General features: G+C 37.3%; 2 protein-coding genes across 3 annotated transcripts in view; one reads left to right on the forward strand and one right to left on the reverse strand.

The window, feature by feature from the left end:
• NEURL1B (neuralized E3 ubiquitin protein ligase 1B) overlaps nt 1–19,592 on the forward strand; it is a 442,008-nt gene that overhangs the window by 74,468 nt on the left and 347,948 nt on the right. The gene's annotated exons all lie outside the window — the stretch shown is intronic.
• SH3PXD2B (SH3 and PX domains 2B) overlaps nt 1–19,592 on the reverse strand; it is a 134,785-nt gene that overhangs the window by 7,937 nt on the left and 107,256 nt on the right. The window contains exons 6-13 of one of the 2 annotated variants that reach the window (XM_063292397.1): nt 19,291–19,316; nt 17,639–17,674; nt 11,584–11,718; nt 9,949–10,053; nt 6,268–6,385; nt 3,841–4,067; nt 1,008–1,057; nt 176–301 (exon numbers count right to left, since the gene is read on the reverse strand). In XM_063292397.1, coding sequence (XP_063148467.1) covers nt 176–301; nt 1,008–1,057; nt 3,841–4,067; nt 6,268–6,385; nt 9,949–10,053; nt 11,584–11,718; nt 17,639–17,674; nt 19,291–19,316 — 823 coding nt within the window. The remainder of the gene's footprint in view (nt 1–175; nt 302–1,007; nt 1,058–3,840; nt 4,068–6,267; nt 6,386–9,948; nt 10,054–11,583; nt 11,719–17,638; nt 17,675–19,290; nt 19,317–19,592) is intronic. The other variant, XM_063292398.1, reaches the window with a different exon arrangement.

The following is a 19,592-nucleotide window of genomic DNA, read 5'->3' on the forward strand; positions in this document are numbered from 1 at the left end:
ATCCTTGTCTTGAAACTTAAAAAAATTATTTAAAAAAACTGTGTTAGTTAGTTAGTTAGTTAGTTGACCACACCATACCAAGATAAAAGGCTTTTCTGTTATAGTGTGTTTTCTAATGAGCTCTGTGGAAGAATCCAAGTATTATGGTGATGGGCCTGACCAGACTTAGCCTCACCTCTACTTTCAGTCCTGCCTGGAAGCTGATGCCATCAGGGATGGTGGTCTGGAAATCAGCAATGGTGTAATACTCTTCCTCCACCTGTGGAGGCACTGGGGGCTTTGGCAGATTGATACAACGTGGCTGTTGCAGGAACATAAAAAGCATGCATTAGTCATCTTCCATCCACAAAAAGCCATTATCTACACGTTATGCTTTCCCGGCTCCATCTGCAGGGTCTACAGGGTCACTTAGCAAGTGAGTCCAAGGAGATGGCAAACCCACAATTCATTCTTTGGCAGAGCCTCCGCAGAACGAGAGATGTAATGTTTCTTTGATCAATTCCAATTCTGAAATCAAAGTTGTACATTTATAGAAAAGCAGATTTTTGTGGTGCTTAGAAGCAAAGCTAAGTGGAAATAAAATTGGGGCCTGGGGCTTTAAAGTTAAAACATGCATTAGTTGTATGTGGTAGAGGTACTAAATGTTGAAAGTTCTCCATGCTATCAGTTTGATTGCTGGTACAAATGCCAGAAATTCAGAGTTCTTGCTATGACAACTGTCCAGGTCACACAGGTAGAAACTGTGATTTTTTTCTTCCTCTATTAAATGCCTTGGGAACAAAGCTCATACCATACTAAACTCTACCCCCTATATTTTTAAAGGGAAAAGCAAGTTACACATGCCAATTCCCTCCTTAACTGACATACTGTAGGAATGCCTTGGACATAGGGATTTATGCAAACATAAAAGATATACCAAAACCTGTGTCTCTTTTACCTCCCCACTTAGCTTCTTTTGTTCTGATTAGTTATCAGACTGCTTAAATGCATCTGGAAGCAACACTTACTATTGTGAGATCTCGACGAGGAGGGGGTCTTTGCCTCATCTTTGGTGACTCTGTCAAAAAAGTATTTGAATGTGCTTAAGGATATCAAAATGTGCTTCAGAAAACATTTTGAACATGACCCCATAGCTCCAGCCTGAAAAGCTGTATCTATAGCTTTCCTATCTGCTTTTCCCCATGCACTGCAACCAGGCAGCCTCCTTGATTCATTTCATTCCCAATGGTGAGTCATCTGATCAGGGTTTTTTTCTTCGTTCAGTAAGTGGATCTTTGGTCAGATGCCCTAAGCATTCCACTGAGTTTCACAGAGGCAGGGTGGAGAAAGGGGTAAGGAAGGGAGAGAGAAAGCAGACAAGCGTTTCCTTCATATATAACTCCAAAACAGTGGAATGCTTGTGTCCCTTGATGAAAACATCTAATATCCAGACGTCCATTACAAAGGTTCAAGGGAATGGCCTTGAAGGATAGGAAGAAGAGCTGCTACTAATAAGCAGGGCTTGAGCCTGGGCCAAGAAAATAACTTGAGAAAAAGACAAGCCCCTCCCTAGTTCACATGAAGATAAAGGGAGGGAGGGGAGAAACACAGTCAGATGTCCAAGATACTGTTACAATAAAAATAGTCCTGAGCTATATGGCATTGGTCTCTTAGTCTGCTCTACCTTGTAGGGCTGGCATGTAGCCATTCCAGTTAAAGAATAGAATTATTACCTACGTTCCAACCAATTGTCCATTAGAGGAACAAAAAAAGTTGGGAGGGGTGAGGATTTAGCATGAAAGGGATGCAAGTGGACTCCAGAACCATAAATTAAGAGGCCTTAATACTCTACAGGTAGTCCATGGGTTACAACCATTTATTCAGCAGTTGCAGTGGTTACAACAGCGCTGAACGAGGGGACTTACAACAGGTACTTGGAGTTCTGGCCATCACAGTATCCCCGTGGCCACGTAATTGTGATTTCCGACGTTCCCTGCTGGCTTCCCACAAGCAAAGTCAATGGGGAAGCTGGCAGGAAGTTGAGATCACATGAAGTCCTTAACCTGCGTGGTCCTCATCTAATGATGGCAACCAGGACTGCTGGAATTGCCATCGCTAAGCGACGTGGTCATGTGACATTGCACTATATGACCACATTGCTTAGCGACAGAGTTCCCAGCCCCAATTGCCATCGTAACCCGATGACTACCTGTACAGCAGGATGGCATACAGTTCAGAAAATGACCCCAAACAGTATAATCAAAGAGGAATTTTTAATATAAGAGGATGGGGGGCAAATATTTATTTATTTAAATAATTTTTATTAAACAAACTTTTAACAAAGTAAAAACCATAAGAGAAAATAAAGATAATAAAGAAGAATAGTAAATGGTGAAAAAAGAAAAAAGAAAAAAAGAAAGAAAAAAAAGGAAAGAAAAAGAAAGATTACAGTGGTTATAGATATATTTTTACTTTGCCCTCACTCTCTAAGGTTACATCATAATTTCCTTCTTTCCATAAACTACCCTTTCTAATCTTCAAACCCATAAATCACGAATTCACTTTTCTCTTTTTCAGCAAAAAGTCCAGAAACGGTTTCCAGTCACTAATAAATGTAGTTGTTGATCTTTCTCTAACCAAACAGGTTAATTTTGCCATCTCTGCTAGTTCTGTCATCTTCACCAACCATTCCTCCATTGTGGGTATTTCAGAGTCTTTGCATTTTTGCATATATAATAGTCTCGCAGCAGTCATCATATACAGAAATAATTTTCCATGGCTCTTTTCTAACTGATTGTTCATTAATCCCAGCAAGAAAAAATCTGGATTCAGTTGAATGCTGATCTTTAAAATTCTTTGCATCATTATATGTATTTGAACCCAGAAATTTCTGCCTTTTTTACAAGTCCACTAGGCATGATAAAATGACCCTTCACATTGTCCACATTTCCAACATAAATTTGAAGTACCTTTATACATTCTAGATAATTTTTCTGGAGTCATATACCAATGTTACAATAATTTTATAAAAATTCTCTTTTAGGTTACAACATAATGTAAATTTCAATCCTTTTAATTACATATTTTCCCACTGTTCCATCAGTATATGTGTCCAAAGTTCTAAGCCCATTTTATCATACAGTCTTCCACTTGTTCTTCATTTCAAATTTCAGTAAAAGTTTATACATTTTAGCAATTACAAGTCCATCATTTGTATATAGTTCAAGTTCAAATTCTGTGTTCTGCTGCTCAATTCCAAATGTCCCATTATCTACCTTAAATAACGGTGCATACAAAAACCATTGAAAACTAAATCCCCTTCAGCCAGTTGCTCTCTTGATTTCATCTTATATTCTCCATGTTCCTGTTCTACCAACTCTTGATAAGTTAACCATTTTTCTTCACCTACTGTTTCTTTCCTGTAAAATGCTTCTCGTGCTGAGACCCATAAAAGCATTCTCAGGCATAGACTAGGTTTATATCTGTTCCATATTTTCAATATGGCACTTCTAATATAATGATTCTTAAAATCTACATTAACCTTAACTTTATTGTACCATAAAAAACCATGCCAGGATGGAAAATTTACTAAAGACTTTGGGTGTGATTAAATTAACTATTTCAAGTCAATTAATTTAGATTAATGTAAATTTAAAATTCGATCAAATTTACTATTTGTCCTGGCTTAGCCACCACTGGACTGCAGGAACCCCTGCATGCCAGTCAAAAGCAAAATGCAACACTCAGCTTGAAGGAGGATAGACAACCCAACTCTAGAGCCATGAAGATTTCTTGCTTTTATCTGACTGACCAGCTTTCTCCAAAGAGCATCAAACACCTTGTTCATTGATCTCAACTTACTTCGCTGAAAGTCCACACTGGGCAACGGGCGACCATCATATCTTCCATCTCTTTGGTGACTTGGCCCATCCTTGTCTCGACCTGTTGAGTTCTGCTGCCGGGAAAGTCCATCCATATCCAATGCATATGAATGGGCTGAAGCTGCAGATCCCAGTTTTGATGTAAGTATGTCTCCACCCCCTCTTTTCAGGTAAGATGCTGGGGCCCAGCCCTCCTGACCCTGATATCTAAAGAAATACAAATCATCTGATCTCTTGTCTAGTTTTTACCATGGTCAACAAATTCCCAAAAGCAATCACATCCACAGCAATATCTGAAAGCAAAACCAGTGTTCCAAATTCAGTTCTAAGAACAATATGAGCCAGAATGTTAACCTTTTTTATTTTGCTTGGAGGTATCAGGCACATTTTCCCAAAATACTGGGTAGCTTACAAGTTCTTAAATAAATAAACATCTCTATTTGTAAAGTTGCTTAATTATTACCCACTATTTCACATACAAGGTTGTTGTGAAGACAAAAATACAAAAGAATTCGTAACTTTAATATGTATACCAATCTTCAGAGATGAAGAGGTGAACACAGCAAACTTTCTCAGCACATGGGAATCTGCCTCTCTTGCATCCCTTTGCAAGATGCCCCAGCATCAAGCATTATAACTAACATGGTTAGAACAGATATCAAACTGATTAATTGGTACTAATTATCAGCTATCAAAAGAAAGCTTTTGTAGTAACAAGTCTTAGATGAAGGTCCATCCAGTCACCCATTCTGTAAGCCTATGTTGAAGACTTCTATCCCAGGTACTGAGTTTTTTAGGTTTTTTAAAATGAAAAGTATCACAAAAATACAACCTTAACATGGGAAGTGTGAGAGGACTTTTCCTGGTGATTTTTCCTATTTTTTTTAAAGAAAGTCTTCAAGTTTCAGTCCTCCTGAGGTCAGGGGATATGGTTCTAGAATCTATATCAAACAGAACAGTATGAACTCTGATGAATGTTATCTTATGGCAAAATCCCCAATCATTTTAAAAGTTAATTCTAGCCTTGAGTGTGGCACATAAAGGAGTTTAACACAATTAGGTATGAGACCAAAGGTAGGATTATACAGAACCTTTTCAAGTTTTGTCATAGAGACGTGCTCTTCTCTATATTCCCCATACAGACCATATTCCCTTCCAATTGACCAGTCCATTCGCAGCTGATTAAGGTCACATCCAGATTTTGCATCCAGCTTCCCATTTAAGGGAATCAAGTGTGCCGTATTATTCCAACAGTCTGAACTAACAGATTTTGAGGTATTAATTATGTCCTCTCATTAATTTTACCACCTGAATTTTTAGAAGAAATGTAATATCTGGCCAGAACAAGCAGAATCTAATAATAATATGTTCTTTAAAAGATTTCTGCCAAATTATTCCTTGTAACATGCACATTGATTTTGATTGGTTTCAGCTTGTCATTACATTTTAGAAAGGGGTTGTAAAATTCCAGGATTTTTTTTTTAGATTTTTTTATCCCGCCTTTATTATTTTTATAAATAACTCAAGGCAGTGAACATACCTAATACACTTCCATCCTCCTATTTTCCCCACAACACCAACCCTGTGAGGTGAGTTGGGCTGAGAGAGAGAGACTGGCCCAAGGTCACCCAGCCGGCTTTCATGTCTAAGGCGGGACTAGAACTCTCAGTCTCCTGGTTTCTAGCCCAGCGCCTTAACCACTAGACCAAACTGGCTTCTTTTGCTTTTCTTTTGCTTTTTTCTTTTGCTTTTCTTCTGAAATCTGAAGTCCTATGCAATAAAATAAAATGTTAATGTCTATGTAATTATTGCTTCTTAGCATTTATTTGCTTTTTATGTAGGCATCTGAGGGTTTTTCTCGGGTCCCTGCTATTATATATGCTTTGCTGCCTACAATATAAGATGAAGAAATAAATCATTTTAAAATGAAGATAAATGCAATTTCAGTGAAATGTAATTCTTAAACACTTTGGGAGTTATTTCCTTCACACATCCAAAACCCCTTGAATGGAGAGGAACCATGCACACATAAACATGTATCTGAACCCTCCAATCTTCTCAGCACAACCCATTGCCCCTTTTACAGATATAATGAATTTATACTGGGGCAATAGTCCATCTCTTCATAATACTGTGAGGATTCCCTTTATGAGAGCTCAAGGAAACCTAAGACCTAAGTTTTGTGTGTCTGCCCCCTTTTTTCTAGAACCAGAGTTATTTTTTATCTTCCTGAAGCACAATGAAACGTTATGGAGTGCACATCTCTATACTTGAAAATTATCCTCCTACCCCTTCACTGATGAAAACTGCAAAAACAATGGAATGACTTTTAAAGGGTAGCTTGGGTCTTGTGATCTAAAGTGTCTACTTTCCATTAATGCTTTCTGAATCATGGCTGAAAACATACCTGATTTTCCACCATCCCTCCAGATTTTTCTGGATCACCTCCACTGTAGATCCTTTGTCCAGGTTTATTTCATCTTGATCCCGAGCAGCGTATGGGTAGATCACCATATACTTCTCCTCTATTCAAAGAGAAATACAGCAGTGAGTGAGTGAGAGAGAGAGAGAGAGAGAGAGAGAGGGAGGGTGAATGATAATTGGGAACAAATAAAATTTTGCTAAAAACAATCAGAAAATCCACATACTTTAGATAATTTAGCCCTCACAATACAGCAGAATCAACTGATTCAGGATTCTGTCCTTTTGACACAGGTCATCAAAACCCCAACATCACCTTTGAAAGTCAGATTTTCATAATTTATAATATTATTCCTCAAGCCTAATGCACCCCCAAAATGACTTCCAGAGAAGCTCTATGTCATCTTTCTAATTGAACCTGATAGTCCAGAAGACAGATGATATGTTTTTGGTTTTACAGATCAGCAAATCAGTTCTACATGATCTATTTTTTCATTTACTCCAAGTGTCAGATATGAAGTACCAGATGCTTCAGTACAGGTGTCATTTTAGCAATCTTATTCAAACAATCTACTCATGTGAACAATGGAATAAGAGACATATTTCTTGTAGGTAGAAACACTACTGTAGTCTCTTTTCCTAAGTTGTCCTGGAAGTAGATTTGTCATAGCTGCAGTAATTGCTGGGCCATATTACATTTGCTTTCCCAGTAATTATTTCCTCTTCCAAAGTGGACATATCACAATTGACCTTACAAATACTGCAAATACTTCGTTTATCTCCATCAGCTACTAATGCCCATCTCTTAAATAGTGGACTATTCTGTAGGAAACTGAGCCTGTAATGGCCCTTTATGCAAATACCAAGGATTGCTTTTCACAGAATTTCAGACACAGTGCAGAGATTATTTAGTATAAAACTCTCTCTAAAAGGGAAAATGAAGCACCAGCTAAGCTAAGGTGAAAGAACATCACTGTCAATGGAGTAGGGCCACTTTATTTTTTCAAAATAGAGGAAAGATTATCTTATAAATACTGAACACCAGCAGACTGGTATAAGCCTTCAATTTGATGTCAGCTAACATCCTCCAAAACAGCCTACTATCAGTGCACAGTGCTCCTCTACATCCCACATTGCTTTCCCATTTCTAGACATCCCCAGCACATAGACTGGAATCGGTTCCACTGAAATCAAACCATCTTACTGGCAGGAGATGCTGAAGCTTTATCCAAACTTTTCCATTTGTAGTACTGAAATTGATCAGAGTATTATAGGATAGAACTGTATCTGCTATTTCAGAGGTAAGCACTTTGGATTTGCAGGATTTATGTGTCCAGCAGAAGTGCAGGATTATAAGCAAATTGCTCCTAACCAGATGTTTTGGCTTCACTTCCCATCAGCCACAGTTAACATGGCTAATGCCAATGGATTGTGAGAGAGGTGATTTAAAACGATTAAAATGTCTGGATGGATATTCCTTACCTCCTGCCTGCTGGATCACAGGAAGGCTATTCAGGAAGAAAGTCAAAAAAGTTTTGCCCTAATGTACCCAGGGATATATTGTTCTGAATGGGAAACAGTTTAGTTGCTTGATTTTTATAACCCTGTCCTTTTCTTTTCAATAAATCTTGATAAAGAAAACCCTAGGAGAAACATGCTTGGAATCATTTTTAGTTTTAGGTAGTGGCCAAAAGCCTGACAGGTAGCTATGGCAATTGTTCTAGCTACAGGTTGAAAAGCATTTAAAAGCTCTTCAGCAATGTGTTAGCAAAAATGATCATTTGAACACAAACAAATCTTACTGTAATGAAAGTTATGTGATACTTTGAAGTGCCCCATCACATCCAGCTATACTATATTGACCTTTTTTCCCTTTCTGGATCTATTGTGAAATACATTCAATGGACTGTGGGAAAAAGTCAACTTAAGGTCAAAATAAATGTGACTTTAAATGCACCTTTACCTTTATTATAATTTTTAAAAAACATTTCAAATTGTACCAGATTTTGGGGGATGAGGTAGGGTGGGATGAGGTGAGGCGGGGGAAATGATGCTGATACTTTTTAGGACCGCAGAAATCATTGCAATGAGAATTTACCTTCTCCCATGGACCCCTATGATGTCTGCTGCAGTCCCAGCATTTATCACCAGTGACTGATGGAGTTGCATTTAACATGCAGGTTTTAAAAAAAGGTTAAAAATGCATTTAACCCCAGATAGGGCCAAATGAGATACAATTTACCCAAGAGTAGAAATTCTCATAATGAGGGACTCAAGAAATCTCAAGGGAAAGAAAGGAGGACACAGATAGGCAAGTGTAAGAGAATTTAACAGTTAGGATAAGCAGTATATAAAGGAAATAGTCACTCTGGATAGCAATAAGAAATAAACTGCATGCAACAAAGCATGCAACCACCACAGTGGACAGCACATGCAAACATAGAGAAAGATAGTCCAAAGCACAGAAGAAAGCACAAAGAGATCTCCACAGCATCCACCTTGACCCCATCCACTGGTGTATAAGTCCCCAAGAGTCCGACGGCGACCCATATGTCTGGGAAGAGACCAGTATCTCCATGGGACTGAGAAGAGCATGTTGGGGAAGCAGGAAAGGTACAAAACAGGATATAAGGAGGGAAATGTTTACCTTTTTAAAAAGAATAGTTAATGCCACAATCAGGTTAACAATGACATGATCCACATAGCACACTAAGCCATGATTAAGCCAATTAATTGGGATATACATCTCCGTATTTTTAATTTAAAAAATTACTATTGTAAAACTAGTTTTACCCACCCTCAACGCAACTGACATTATACTCAGAAGACCAAATTTCCACTGCAAATTACGACATTTGCATCATAATGTTATTACTTCAGTAATGGAAATCCTCAAATGCCCCACTCACTGAGGACTTTCCTCAATAACAGATCCATGCCCTCCTCCATATCAGTCCTTTAAAGTAAGTTTTCACTCAATTCACACTGCATGTTCATGTGCACAAGTGCTGTGGAAGAGTTCTTCATGAAAATATGGGTCGCTTCAGAAATTGTCTTCAAAAGCACTTTGTAAAATCTTTCTATCCAAAGAACCATCAAGGTGGGCATACTGGAAAGTGCCTAACAGCTGCACAAGGACTACCTAATGTAATATATTTTAAACTAGCAGGTTATGAACCTGATCAGCAGTGGGACAGGAGATGTTTAGAGTTTTCCAGTGTTAACTAATACTGTAACTACTGCTCAGATTCTATGCCCTGGAATAAGCATGAACCGTCCTCCTGTTTTTCATTATTTGTTTTTTGGGGGAAAAAAACAATCCAAGAACTCATGTGAGCCTTAATATAGAGCTTGTTTTTTTATGCAAATGTCTGGTGTAATTTTTGAATGGAAAAGCAGCTGGGTACTAAAGCTTATGAAGAATGAGCCTCCAATAAAGCAGCCTCCTCAGCCAAAACTATTAAACTAAGTGGCGTCAATCTTCATGAGAACTTTCTATGGGCGGGAAAACCATATTGCTCACTTGGAAGTACTCTCTTAGGACTCATGTATTTGGTATATTTCCTCTCTGAACATTACCCTGAACATTTTATGTGGGCTCAAATGCTTCAAAGAATAAAATAAGAAATAATTTGGCTATTCTGAAAGTATCTTGATCTATTCCCACCTTCTTCAGTTTGCATTGAAAATTCATCCTGGGTACCATCCTGGACTTCTAGGCATGTTGCGGGGACCCAACCTTGTTCATCCAAGGTACTTACAAACCACCAGCCTAAAAATAAGGAAAGGAAGAGTTAACTGGAAAGTCACAATCCATTCTAGCCAGGAGCATGCAACCCATTCCATCATGGAAGGTTCCATCCCTGAAATATTCTGATGTGGTCTGACCTTCAAATAAGAAACATTCTGAGATCCCTTGGGATTAGGAGTGATCAATACTATCCTCTCCTTCTGCATACAACTTTTCTCCTTACAGATAAAATCCTGTTAATGCTAATGAAAATAAAGGTATGCACTCAGAGGCGCCCATGATGAGGACTGACATGCTGTGTAATTCTTTTTACTTCCTCCCACCTTTACCTGCTGTCTGTTAGAAGTTAACTATTGTTGTGCATTTCTAGAAATGATGGAGAATATCATTTTTTGTGATTTCAATCTATTAAAGAAGGTTTAATTTAAAATATCCAATCTGTCTCTTCATGATTCAAAGTGCAAAATTGCTGCCCCAGGAAATATTCCCATATTTGATGCTGAAGCAGTAAATACAGTAACTTCCACAGAATCAAACAGAAAATGTAGAGAATCTGGTCAAATTCTATTTCCATAGCCTTTCATTGAACTGATAAAGAATTTTGAAAAAGCATTATGAAATGTTGGAAATACTGCAGATCATTTTATTTCTTTAGATTTTCCTTTATTTCTTCATGCTGGAACAATAACTCCAGTTTAATTAATACTGCAATTCCATTTATTACGTACTTCCTATGTGAATTCATAATTCAAACACTGTTCAGAGGGGAAATTTAAGCTACTGAGTGAGCAGCTAGGAGGTCATTTGACTTCTATACGGCATTAAAGCAATACAAGACTAGTAATTTACATAAAAGCTATGCAAATAGAGAATGAATTTTAAATTATCAATAAAAATAGAGCAAATCACATTTAAACAGCAACAGCATTTGTGTGGCTACTTCAGGACAGATAACTTCTGCATATAAAATTTAGCAACATGCATTTATTTTTAAAATGCATAAACAGTAGTAATTAATTTGCTTCATTTTGCTGAAAAAAAGAGGATTTTTTCCCAACAAAATGATGTATTCAGAATTTCCCATTGTTAAAACACAAATCAAAAGTAACTTTCAGAGCCTATTCTTTACTTCACTTAAATAGGCACAGCAAGTAATACTATTTATTTTCTCTGAAAAACAAAATACATCCAATTCCAGACACAGATGGGTGAAGTTGCTGAATTAATTATAACTCTAAATAAAGCATTTTACAAAAAAAAGCTGGGAAGTCACTCTGTGAATGAAATCCTTTTTTTATTCAGCTAATATGGAAATTCCAAAAGGGAAAGCTTGGTCCTAGAGAGCTTGTTCCCAAGGAAAATTGGAAAAGGGATTTATGAAATGGGGCTGGGATAAAATCTTAAATTGCTTTTAAACATGAAATCTATTATGCAGGCCAGTCCTCATAAGAATACACTTAGACAAAACTTGTTAGGAAGTTATGAGAAACAGGAGATCCTTTTTCAAATTGTTTTATCTAAACTCATATGTCCCAGCTGAGTAACTCCTACCAGATTCATTCTTCTCAATTATGTCTACAACTTGGCCTGCACACAAACTAATTTCAGAGCTCTCTTGCTTCTGGTAATCGGCCACCACCACATATTGTTCCAGGACCATAGGATCAGCAGATGACAAATCTCCACCTAAATTGTAGGAAACAAGACAGCACACTTAGTCACTGCATGTAATACACTGAAAAATTAGTTATTTTCCTTATATTTTTTTTCAGGTCAGAAAAGATACATCTTAGAATCCAGTATGGATTACATAAGGTAGATAAGGAGAGGCAACAACTGAAATTTGTGAGTAAACCTTTCTAACTTAATGCCCAGGTTTTCAGTTGCAGAATCAATTCCACCGTTGGGCAGCATGGGGAAATGTACAAAAGCAATGGCATTAACTTATATATTTCAGTTCAATTGGATTATAGCAGACACCGCTTTTGGCCAGTTATAATTACAGATGGAGGAGTTGTGTGCTAAGGTTTGATGATACTCCTCACTTATTGTGGGTATTTAGTCTGGCACAAATCTCTTTCTCCCTGATCTTCAGAAACATCCTCAGGTTTGAGTAATTTAATGGTCGGAGAAGTGTGTTCATCAGTCAGTCCATTATTAATCAACAAAGAGAACGAATAAGACAAAAAAAAAATCAGAGACCCAGATTGAGACATTAATTCTGACTCATGTCATACTGTGAATGGACAGACCCAGGATAAGCAGGCAAAAAAGGAAGATTTTTTTTTTAACTTTAAAAGCAGAACTCTGACTTCTGAAAACCTTCCACCAACTCAAAAATTTGCTGGATTAGGTTGGAATATAAATTAGGCTGGGAAGAAATTAATTAAACCTTCCAAATTCATTAGGCCCATTACTGTAGCTAAAATGAAGAAAGTACTTATAAAGGCAAGTTTAAAAAAATAAAGGACTTTTAAAGTATATATAGTAACAAGATATTTCCAATTTAGTTATACTTATTTAGATAACTGACTTTCAATAAAAATCTGTATTAATTAGAGGGGAGGGTAACACTTACCTTACACTGGGGTCATGTATGCTAAATATAACTATTTGATTTCATTTCCTGTGGCCATTCCATCTGGCCCAGCAAGAACAGGAGATCTGTTCTTCCGGAGAATGTGGTTTAAAGCCACAAGCGCCACAATCCTTTAAAAATGTAACTAGTCTTTGCAATTAAACACATGGCTCTTCCTTTGCATACCAAATTATCACCCTAACTGCCACTTGTGGGGAGATGCAGACGGATAATGCAAAGGAAAACCCCTAAGACCTGAAAAACATTATTTAGCAGATTCATGTAAAGGAGGAAACTTTCAATAGTACATACTCAAAAACCGGGGGTCTGGAAATAAATTCAGAACCACTAAGGGGCAGCAGAGTTATCCAGAAAGAAGGTGTTTCTTTTTTAACCTTAAAGGAGAAAAGTGAGCTATAACGTTAGTAAGAAAAGAGGATAATGTACAAGATTTTTCTTTTAAATCAAAATAGTAAAATATGGCCTTTATCCTGTTTTTTCTTGAGCAACAAATTCACATGAAATAAAGCAGAAGTCTATGAAATCATGGATTCCTTGGCAGCCCAATCCTATGCACAATATGTGTCCTAACAACCAGGAAACACACTGAGACAAGGAACTGGTCTCTAATATTTATTGCTAGTACTTAACAGGAATCCTAACAAACTGAAGAAGCGTGGGGAAAACCCAGACATATAACCCCCAAGGGTTAAGGCGGTCCCGATCTGTGTCTCTTTGAATGGCTGAACAATTCATCAGTGCTACGCATGCGCTTGACAGTCTGGATGGGAGCCCCCTGCTCGCCATCCTTACTCATGACAATATGAAGTCACATTTTCAGTTAGGATTTATTCCCAGATGAGTATGTGTGTGACAATAATTTTAAAGGTAATGCTTGTCTTGACTACAAAGGCCTGAAGTAGATTCTGCTTTTAAAATGTTTCAGATCCAGAACCACTTCTTTCATTGATACCAGAGTTTCTCAATCTCAGTAACTCTAAGATGCGTAGACTTCAACTCCCAGAATTCCCCAGCCAGCATGCTAGAAGTACTGATGTATACAAAAGTTCAACGTAAGCAACTCAGATAAAATTCTGGCATACACTGAATGTTTGGTTTCTTTTAGAAGTATATTTACTACTTATTTAATCTTAAATATGCCTGATTTCAGCAGCAAGTAGCCCTTATTTCAATAGCAAGGGCAAGGAAATGTCTTTAAGCAGAATATGCTTGAGGAATAGGTTGGTTAGAAATCATTCCTATACATGACTCTCTTAAAATTTTGGCACTGTTTGCATATCCTGTTCAGCGACTCTAGTGACTACATTGTCCACATCATTGCTGTGCCAAAATAACAATGATGACGACCGGTTTTATATTATTACTTCAGTGAAGTCTGTGTGAGGTTACGAAGGTGGTATACATCACTAGTGAGGAAATAGCCTCTAACTGAGGAGGACTTCTGCAGATAACTTCTGCAGGTAAAGGAGAAGCACAAACCCTGCTTCTCCCTCAATGACGGCTCTACCACCTAAGATATTTAGAGGACTGTTTTATATGAGTGTATACCAAAGTGAAGACATCTAAGAAACTGTGTAAGTTTAAAGTCCTCACAAATCCCAGTGTCCATGACAGTCAAGGACAAAAGAGTTGCATTTCACCAAAACTAGAGTGTGAACCTGACCTAAAATACTATTTTCAGGAGAGTAACAATTTTTGTGCAAATAAGAAAAAGGGATGCAGAAAATAAAAACAAGCTAAGTTCTCCAAGTGATGCAATAAATTGGCTTTGAATTGAGTATACAGCAAAACACATTTATGCTAATGGAGAAAATGTATTGGAGACATCGCTATGAAACCAAAAGCAGGAAAAGACAAGAATATCTTGTAGAAAGAATAGCCCAGTCATATAATACAGCCAGACAATCAATGACAGCTTATGGCTGCATTATTTTAGCTTTTAGATGTATGTTTAAATACATCTTCCCAGGACTATAAATGTAGGATTTGAAAATAAGAGGTCATTTTCCATGATACACTGGCTTTCTCTACCCAGATGCCCTCTGGATATGACTAGGAGTCATGATGGTTAGAAATTGTCCAACACATCTGGATACCACCAAGCTGGAAACTGTGTGGTTATACTATAACAGTTCTATGACACTCCAGGTGAGCAGGGCAGAGGCATAGCTGCTACTAATTACAGTGTCCTGTCTCTGAAAGATGAACGGAGGAAACTGCCACAAAGAGACAAAAATAATGTCCAGAAAACAATGTCTGGAGGGCCCATCTCCTGCTTGATACTAACTGCCACTCTGATTTGACCAAAGAATGAAGTCATCTAGACAACAGAAGGCAAACAACTGCAGGAAAAGAGAAGAAATTCTTTTTCCTGTCCCCAACTCCCCATATAATTACTCACAGTATCCTGGGGCTATTTGCAGCTTTAACATGCAGCTCTGGCACCTCCAAACTACCTATTACAGCCATCATCACAAAGCAGTAAACAGCATTGAGTGGAAAAGTTGTAGATTATTTTCAGCAGCTTTTCTTCCCTGGACAATAATTCCCAAACACTAAACAGTAAGTACATTCGCAAGAAAAATTGCCTTTTTCTAGGATAAGTGTGAGATTCTTAAATTGACATCCAATTTTTAACTCCCCAAAGCAGTATCAGAGAAGATCAAGTTGTCATTTGCCTGTGTGAATCAGCCATCACAAATTAATAACAGATTGGATTTTATATTACTTAATAATGGCTTCCTATTTATTTGGGACAATTTGCACATATGGTTGGGAATCACTACATAACTAGACATGAAACAACAATGCTGTATGTGTGGATCTAAAACATGTATGCAAATACGTAGAAATGCAGTAACCCAGCGAAAGCCATTAGCAAACATGGAACCACAAACAGTAAATATAGCTTAATGTAGCCAGAGCCATTTGGATAGGGCTGCTAAATTTAATCAAAGAGCTATATGGAAAACAGCATTACTCTACAAACATCTGGGTTAGATACAAACTATTTTGTGCAAAATGCATTAAACTGAGCTCCAAAGCCCAGTGTTAATGTACAAGCATTAGATTTGAAGAAGCTATATAAATCTGACAATTAAAAAAAACAACCACTGGTTGCAAGAACAAAGGTTCAACATTACACAATTCTGGACAAGTTAAAATAAAGAACCGTAATATTTAGAAAATGGCTCTGCAGAGTAGTTGATAACTTATTTCAGGGAGTACTAAGCATACAGAAGAAAGGAAAGAAGAGAGAAAAACTAATTTTTACTAGCACACAAAAAAGCAACAACTAATTTTCACTCTACATTCTTACATTCTTTAATTACATGTATGTAATTAAATTACATACAGAATGGTCAATTAGTCACAGCACAAAGACTGATGCCTTTCGGGCCTCTGAGTCAAGCTGTGATTTCCCCAACATTTTCAAGTAAGATATACTTTAGAAACCAAATGAATGTTTAAGAAAATTATGAATTGCCATAGAACCTTTTGAAGAAATTCTCTTGATCATGCCTCTCACTGACTCAACTGCATTGAGGAATGTTATTTAATCAAATGGCCATTCCTCTACACACCAAAACATGAGCCATCATTATTTGGTACGAGAGTTTCTGACAACAAATCTGTACAAAAACACATTAATTACTTCGTATGCTTATATATCTCTTTTTTATGAACATTATTGGGAAAAAGAAATTCCTTCCCTCAACTGACATCACCATTAAGTGCTGTAGAAGACTTCAATGACACATTTCTAAAGGCAAGATTTTAAATGACCTATTTCTACAGGTAAATTTTAAATAGTTTTAAATTATTCATGAACAAAACTAAATTGTTAGCCAAATGGAAACTGACAGGTAAAAGGCTCAGGAAACAGACCTAACTTTCCTTTCAAAGACAACAACTTTTATACTATTTGGGGGTGATTTCTGATTCCATTAAACTTATTTTGAAGAGGATTTTCATTAAATTTATAGTATTTGCAACAGCTACTTTATATAACTAATTTGTTATAGCCTATTGGCCTATACATTTTTTGAAGTGTAGTAATAATTGTTTTAAATTAATTTTTGATATCTCCTGAAAATGGAGAATCCTTGTCCAACTTAATTTGCATTTTCCACCGAACAAGTTAATAGAGATGCTTTAGTTAACATCATTAATCTTGCTCTGAGGGAAAGCAAAATGCCTTGTTTCAAAGAGACAATTATTGAACAACTAATAAAAGAGCCTGCATTTGATCCCCTCAAAGATGAGCAAACACAGTGCAGTCTTATAACCAACGACATGGTTAGTTTAAAAACCATTAAAATAATTAAAAGAGTGCTGATTTCTCATCTGCAGGCAATCTTGGAAGAATATTACTGTATCTGTAAGAACAGACTTTTAAACACAGATTTTTATTGTTTATAATAACTCAAGTTTAATGTTGATGTTAATTGGTTTATTGTAAGCCCCCATGAGATCTCAAAAGACAGTGGCACATTTTAATAATTAAATAAAATAAAATTATGAATAATCAGAGATAGGCTTATTCAGGTTAAACATATGTAATTCAGTCCTGTGATTAGGCATCAGACATCTTCATCATCAGTATCTATTTAAACAAACATACAGAAACAAGCAGTGGCGATTCATCCAAGTCCAATTTAACCATACTACTTTCCACCAGATATCCCAAGTTGTTTTCGTTAAGCCCACTATGGAATTTCTTCCCAGATTATCACCAGAGTGCTGAGGCCGCCACCAGCAAAGCAGAATAGTTGCTACCTAGTTAGCTGAAAACCAGCCAAGTGGGATTTTGTTAATTCATTCACAATGCCTGAGTGTGGATTTTTAAATTATTATTTCTTAGTCCCATTCTCTACCCAGAAGGAAGCAGTGATCCTATGAAGCCGTGAGTGATCAGAATACCCAGGCTACCCAAGAGGAACAGCATGTGTTGCCCAGCAGAAGGAAACAAAGTAAGACTCAAGCAGTAAGTTTTGCTGTTACTACCTCTCTGAAGGAAAGAAGCCGTTCTCTGGATAAATCCTGATGAAAGAACAAAAACGATGGAGAATGGCCATGAGGAAGGTGCAAGAATATAAACTTAGAGAAGTGACAGTATTAAGGAGGTAAATCATGTGTCAGGATGGACTCTCAAGTTGAAGGAAGATATCATATCTACCAACAGTGAACTGATTATCAGAGTCACAAACCCTTATATAGCCAAAAGAAACACGATCTGTCTAAGAGCAAGAGATACCAACTTGGGAAAACCTTGCAGAAGAAGAAAAGAAAAAAAGAAAAGATCTGGGGGATAAAGAGAGAAAAATATTATTAAATTATGTTCTGTCTTGGAGGTTCCTACAACAGATAGATTATTGATTCTATTTCTTCCCTTGTAATAGTTTGGTAAGTCAGCTTAAGGAAATGTGAAAGGTAAAGAATCCCTTCTGTTCAGCTCAATTCCTGGTGACTATATGGACACATCCAGGTGGTTTTTGTGGGAACAAAGAAAAAGCAGTTGGCCACAACATTTTTCAGGATTATTTTTTAAATTTCCCAATCTAGACAATAAGTCTGGAACGTCCTGGAGATCTCCTATCCACATACCTACTGGTCCACCAGCATCACCAGGCTCCAAAACCAAAACAGAAAGGTTTGTGTGTTTGAGAAATGCAAGCGATTGCTTTGTTTACTGGAGGAAAACCTCAAGGTGAACTTGCTGTGGAAATACTGCTGTAGGTGGTATTTATTTGCCGAAATTAACCCAAGCCCCCGCCCCCAAAAGGCTTTGGTGTGTCTTTGTCATGAAACCAAAGGGAGAAAAGTAATGCAGAATTAAAATTCTTCCTAAAGGAATTCCTAGAGGTACTTTTTAAAACTTCTTTCCATGGTACGTATACTCTCTGCACTCTACTTGCCCACCTGAACTGTGATATCGTGAAGAGGCCCAGTACAGTGTGATGCAAGTAAAAGTAGATTCCCCCACACACATACGGAATATATATTGCTCAGCTGGCCCCCGCTAGTGTGCTAAGAGAGCTGGATCCAATTCAGCAGTGCATTGGCAGCACCCTGTATATGCCTTACCAAAGCACAGGGAAACGTCTGTTGATAGGCACTGGCATGCCCTTTACTACTGCCAGTAACTCTAACATGGCGTATTCCTGGATTATAAAAATTCTGATTCAGAGACAATTGTAATTGCAAGCACACTGAGATGATATTATTCCCATCTTCTCTAATACTATGCTATCTGGTAGGAGACAAAATTGCAGCTTTTCTCTGAATTGCTCTTGGAAATCTAGGACAAAAGCCAACAATTTCAAACAACACAGTTATAAAAAAAGGCAGATAAACCATGAAACCCTCCCCTCCCCCCCGCCACCCTTTATTTTTGGCATCTGCATTTCTGTTTTATAGTAGCTGGCCTTCTGAAAGTGGAACACAACAGGGATAATAGAAAGGCAAAATGTGAAACCAAGTAGCACTTTGGGAATGATTCCTTCCGTCTTCCTTAGAGATGGTCCAAGAAAGCATGTGGATCAGTCAGGCTTTGAAATGGCCAACAGATGTGGGCAAATTCAAATAACTTCATAACAAATCAAAAAAGTGTGAAAAATGATAAATATTAAGCAGAAAAGTACAAGTAATGGCCTTACCCGATTTCTTCTTTCCAATGGGTTCACTGAGGAGAAAAAAAAAATCTGTAAGACAATGTAACAGCTTTGTCAATCTGGCTGAAAGTGGATTGATTTCAAGTGCCAGGAAACAGGAATTCAGGCTTACACTGTAGTTCAGCCATTGACCTTTTGAATTACATTATGCAGTTTACCCACAGAGAATCTTTTGATTTTCTTCTGAAGCTATATGACATAAGAATGCACAAAAATCAGCTATTCCTTTCCTTTTGCTGCTTCCTAATCATTGCTTGTCTACAAAAGTACAAACCAAATGACAAAGA

Source organism: Candoia aspera, chromosome 2 (assembly GCF_035149785.1).
Source record: "Candoia aspera isolate rCanAsp1 chromosome 2, rCanAsp1.hap2, whole genome shotgun sequence".
NCBI classification, from domain to species: Eukaryota; Metazoa; Chordata; class Lepidosauria; order Squamata; family Boidae; genus Candoia; species Candoia aspera.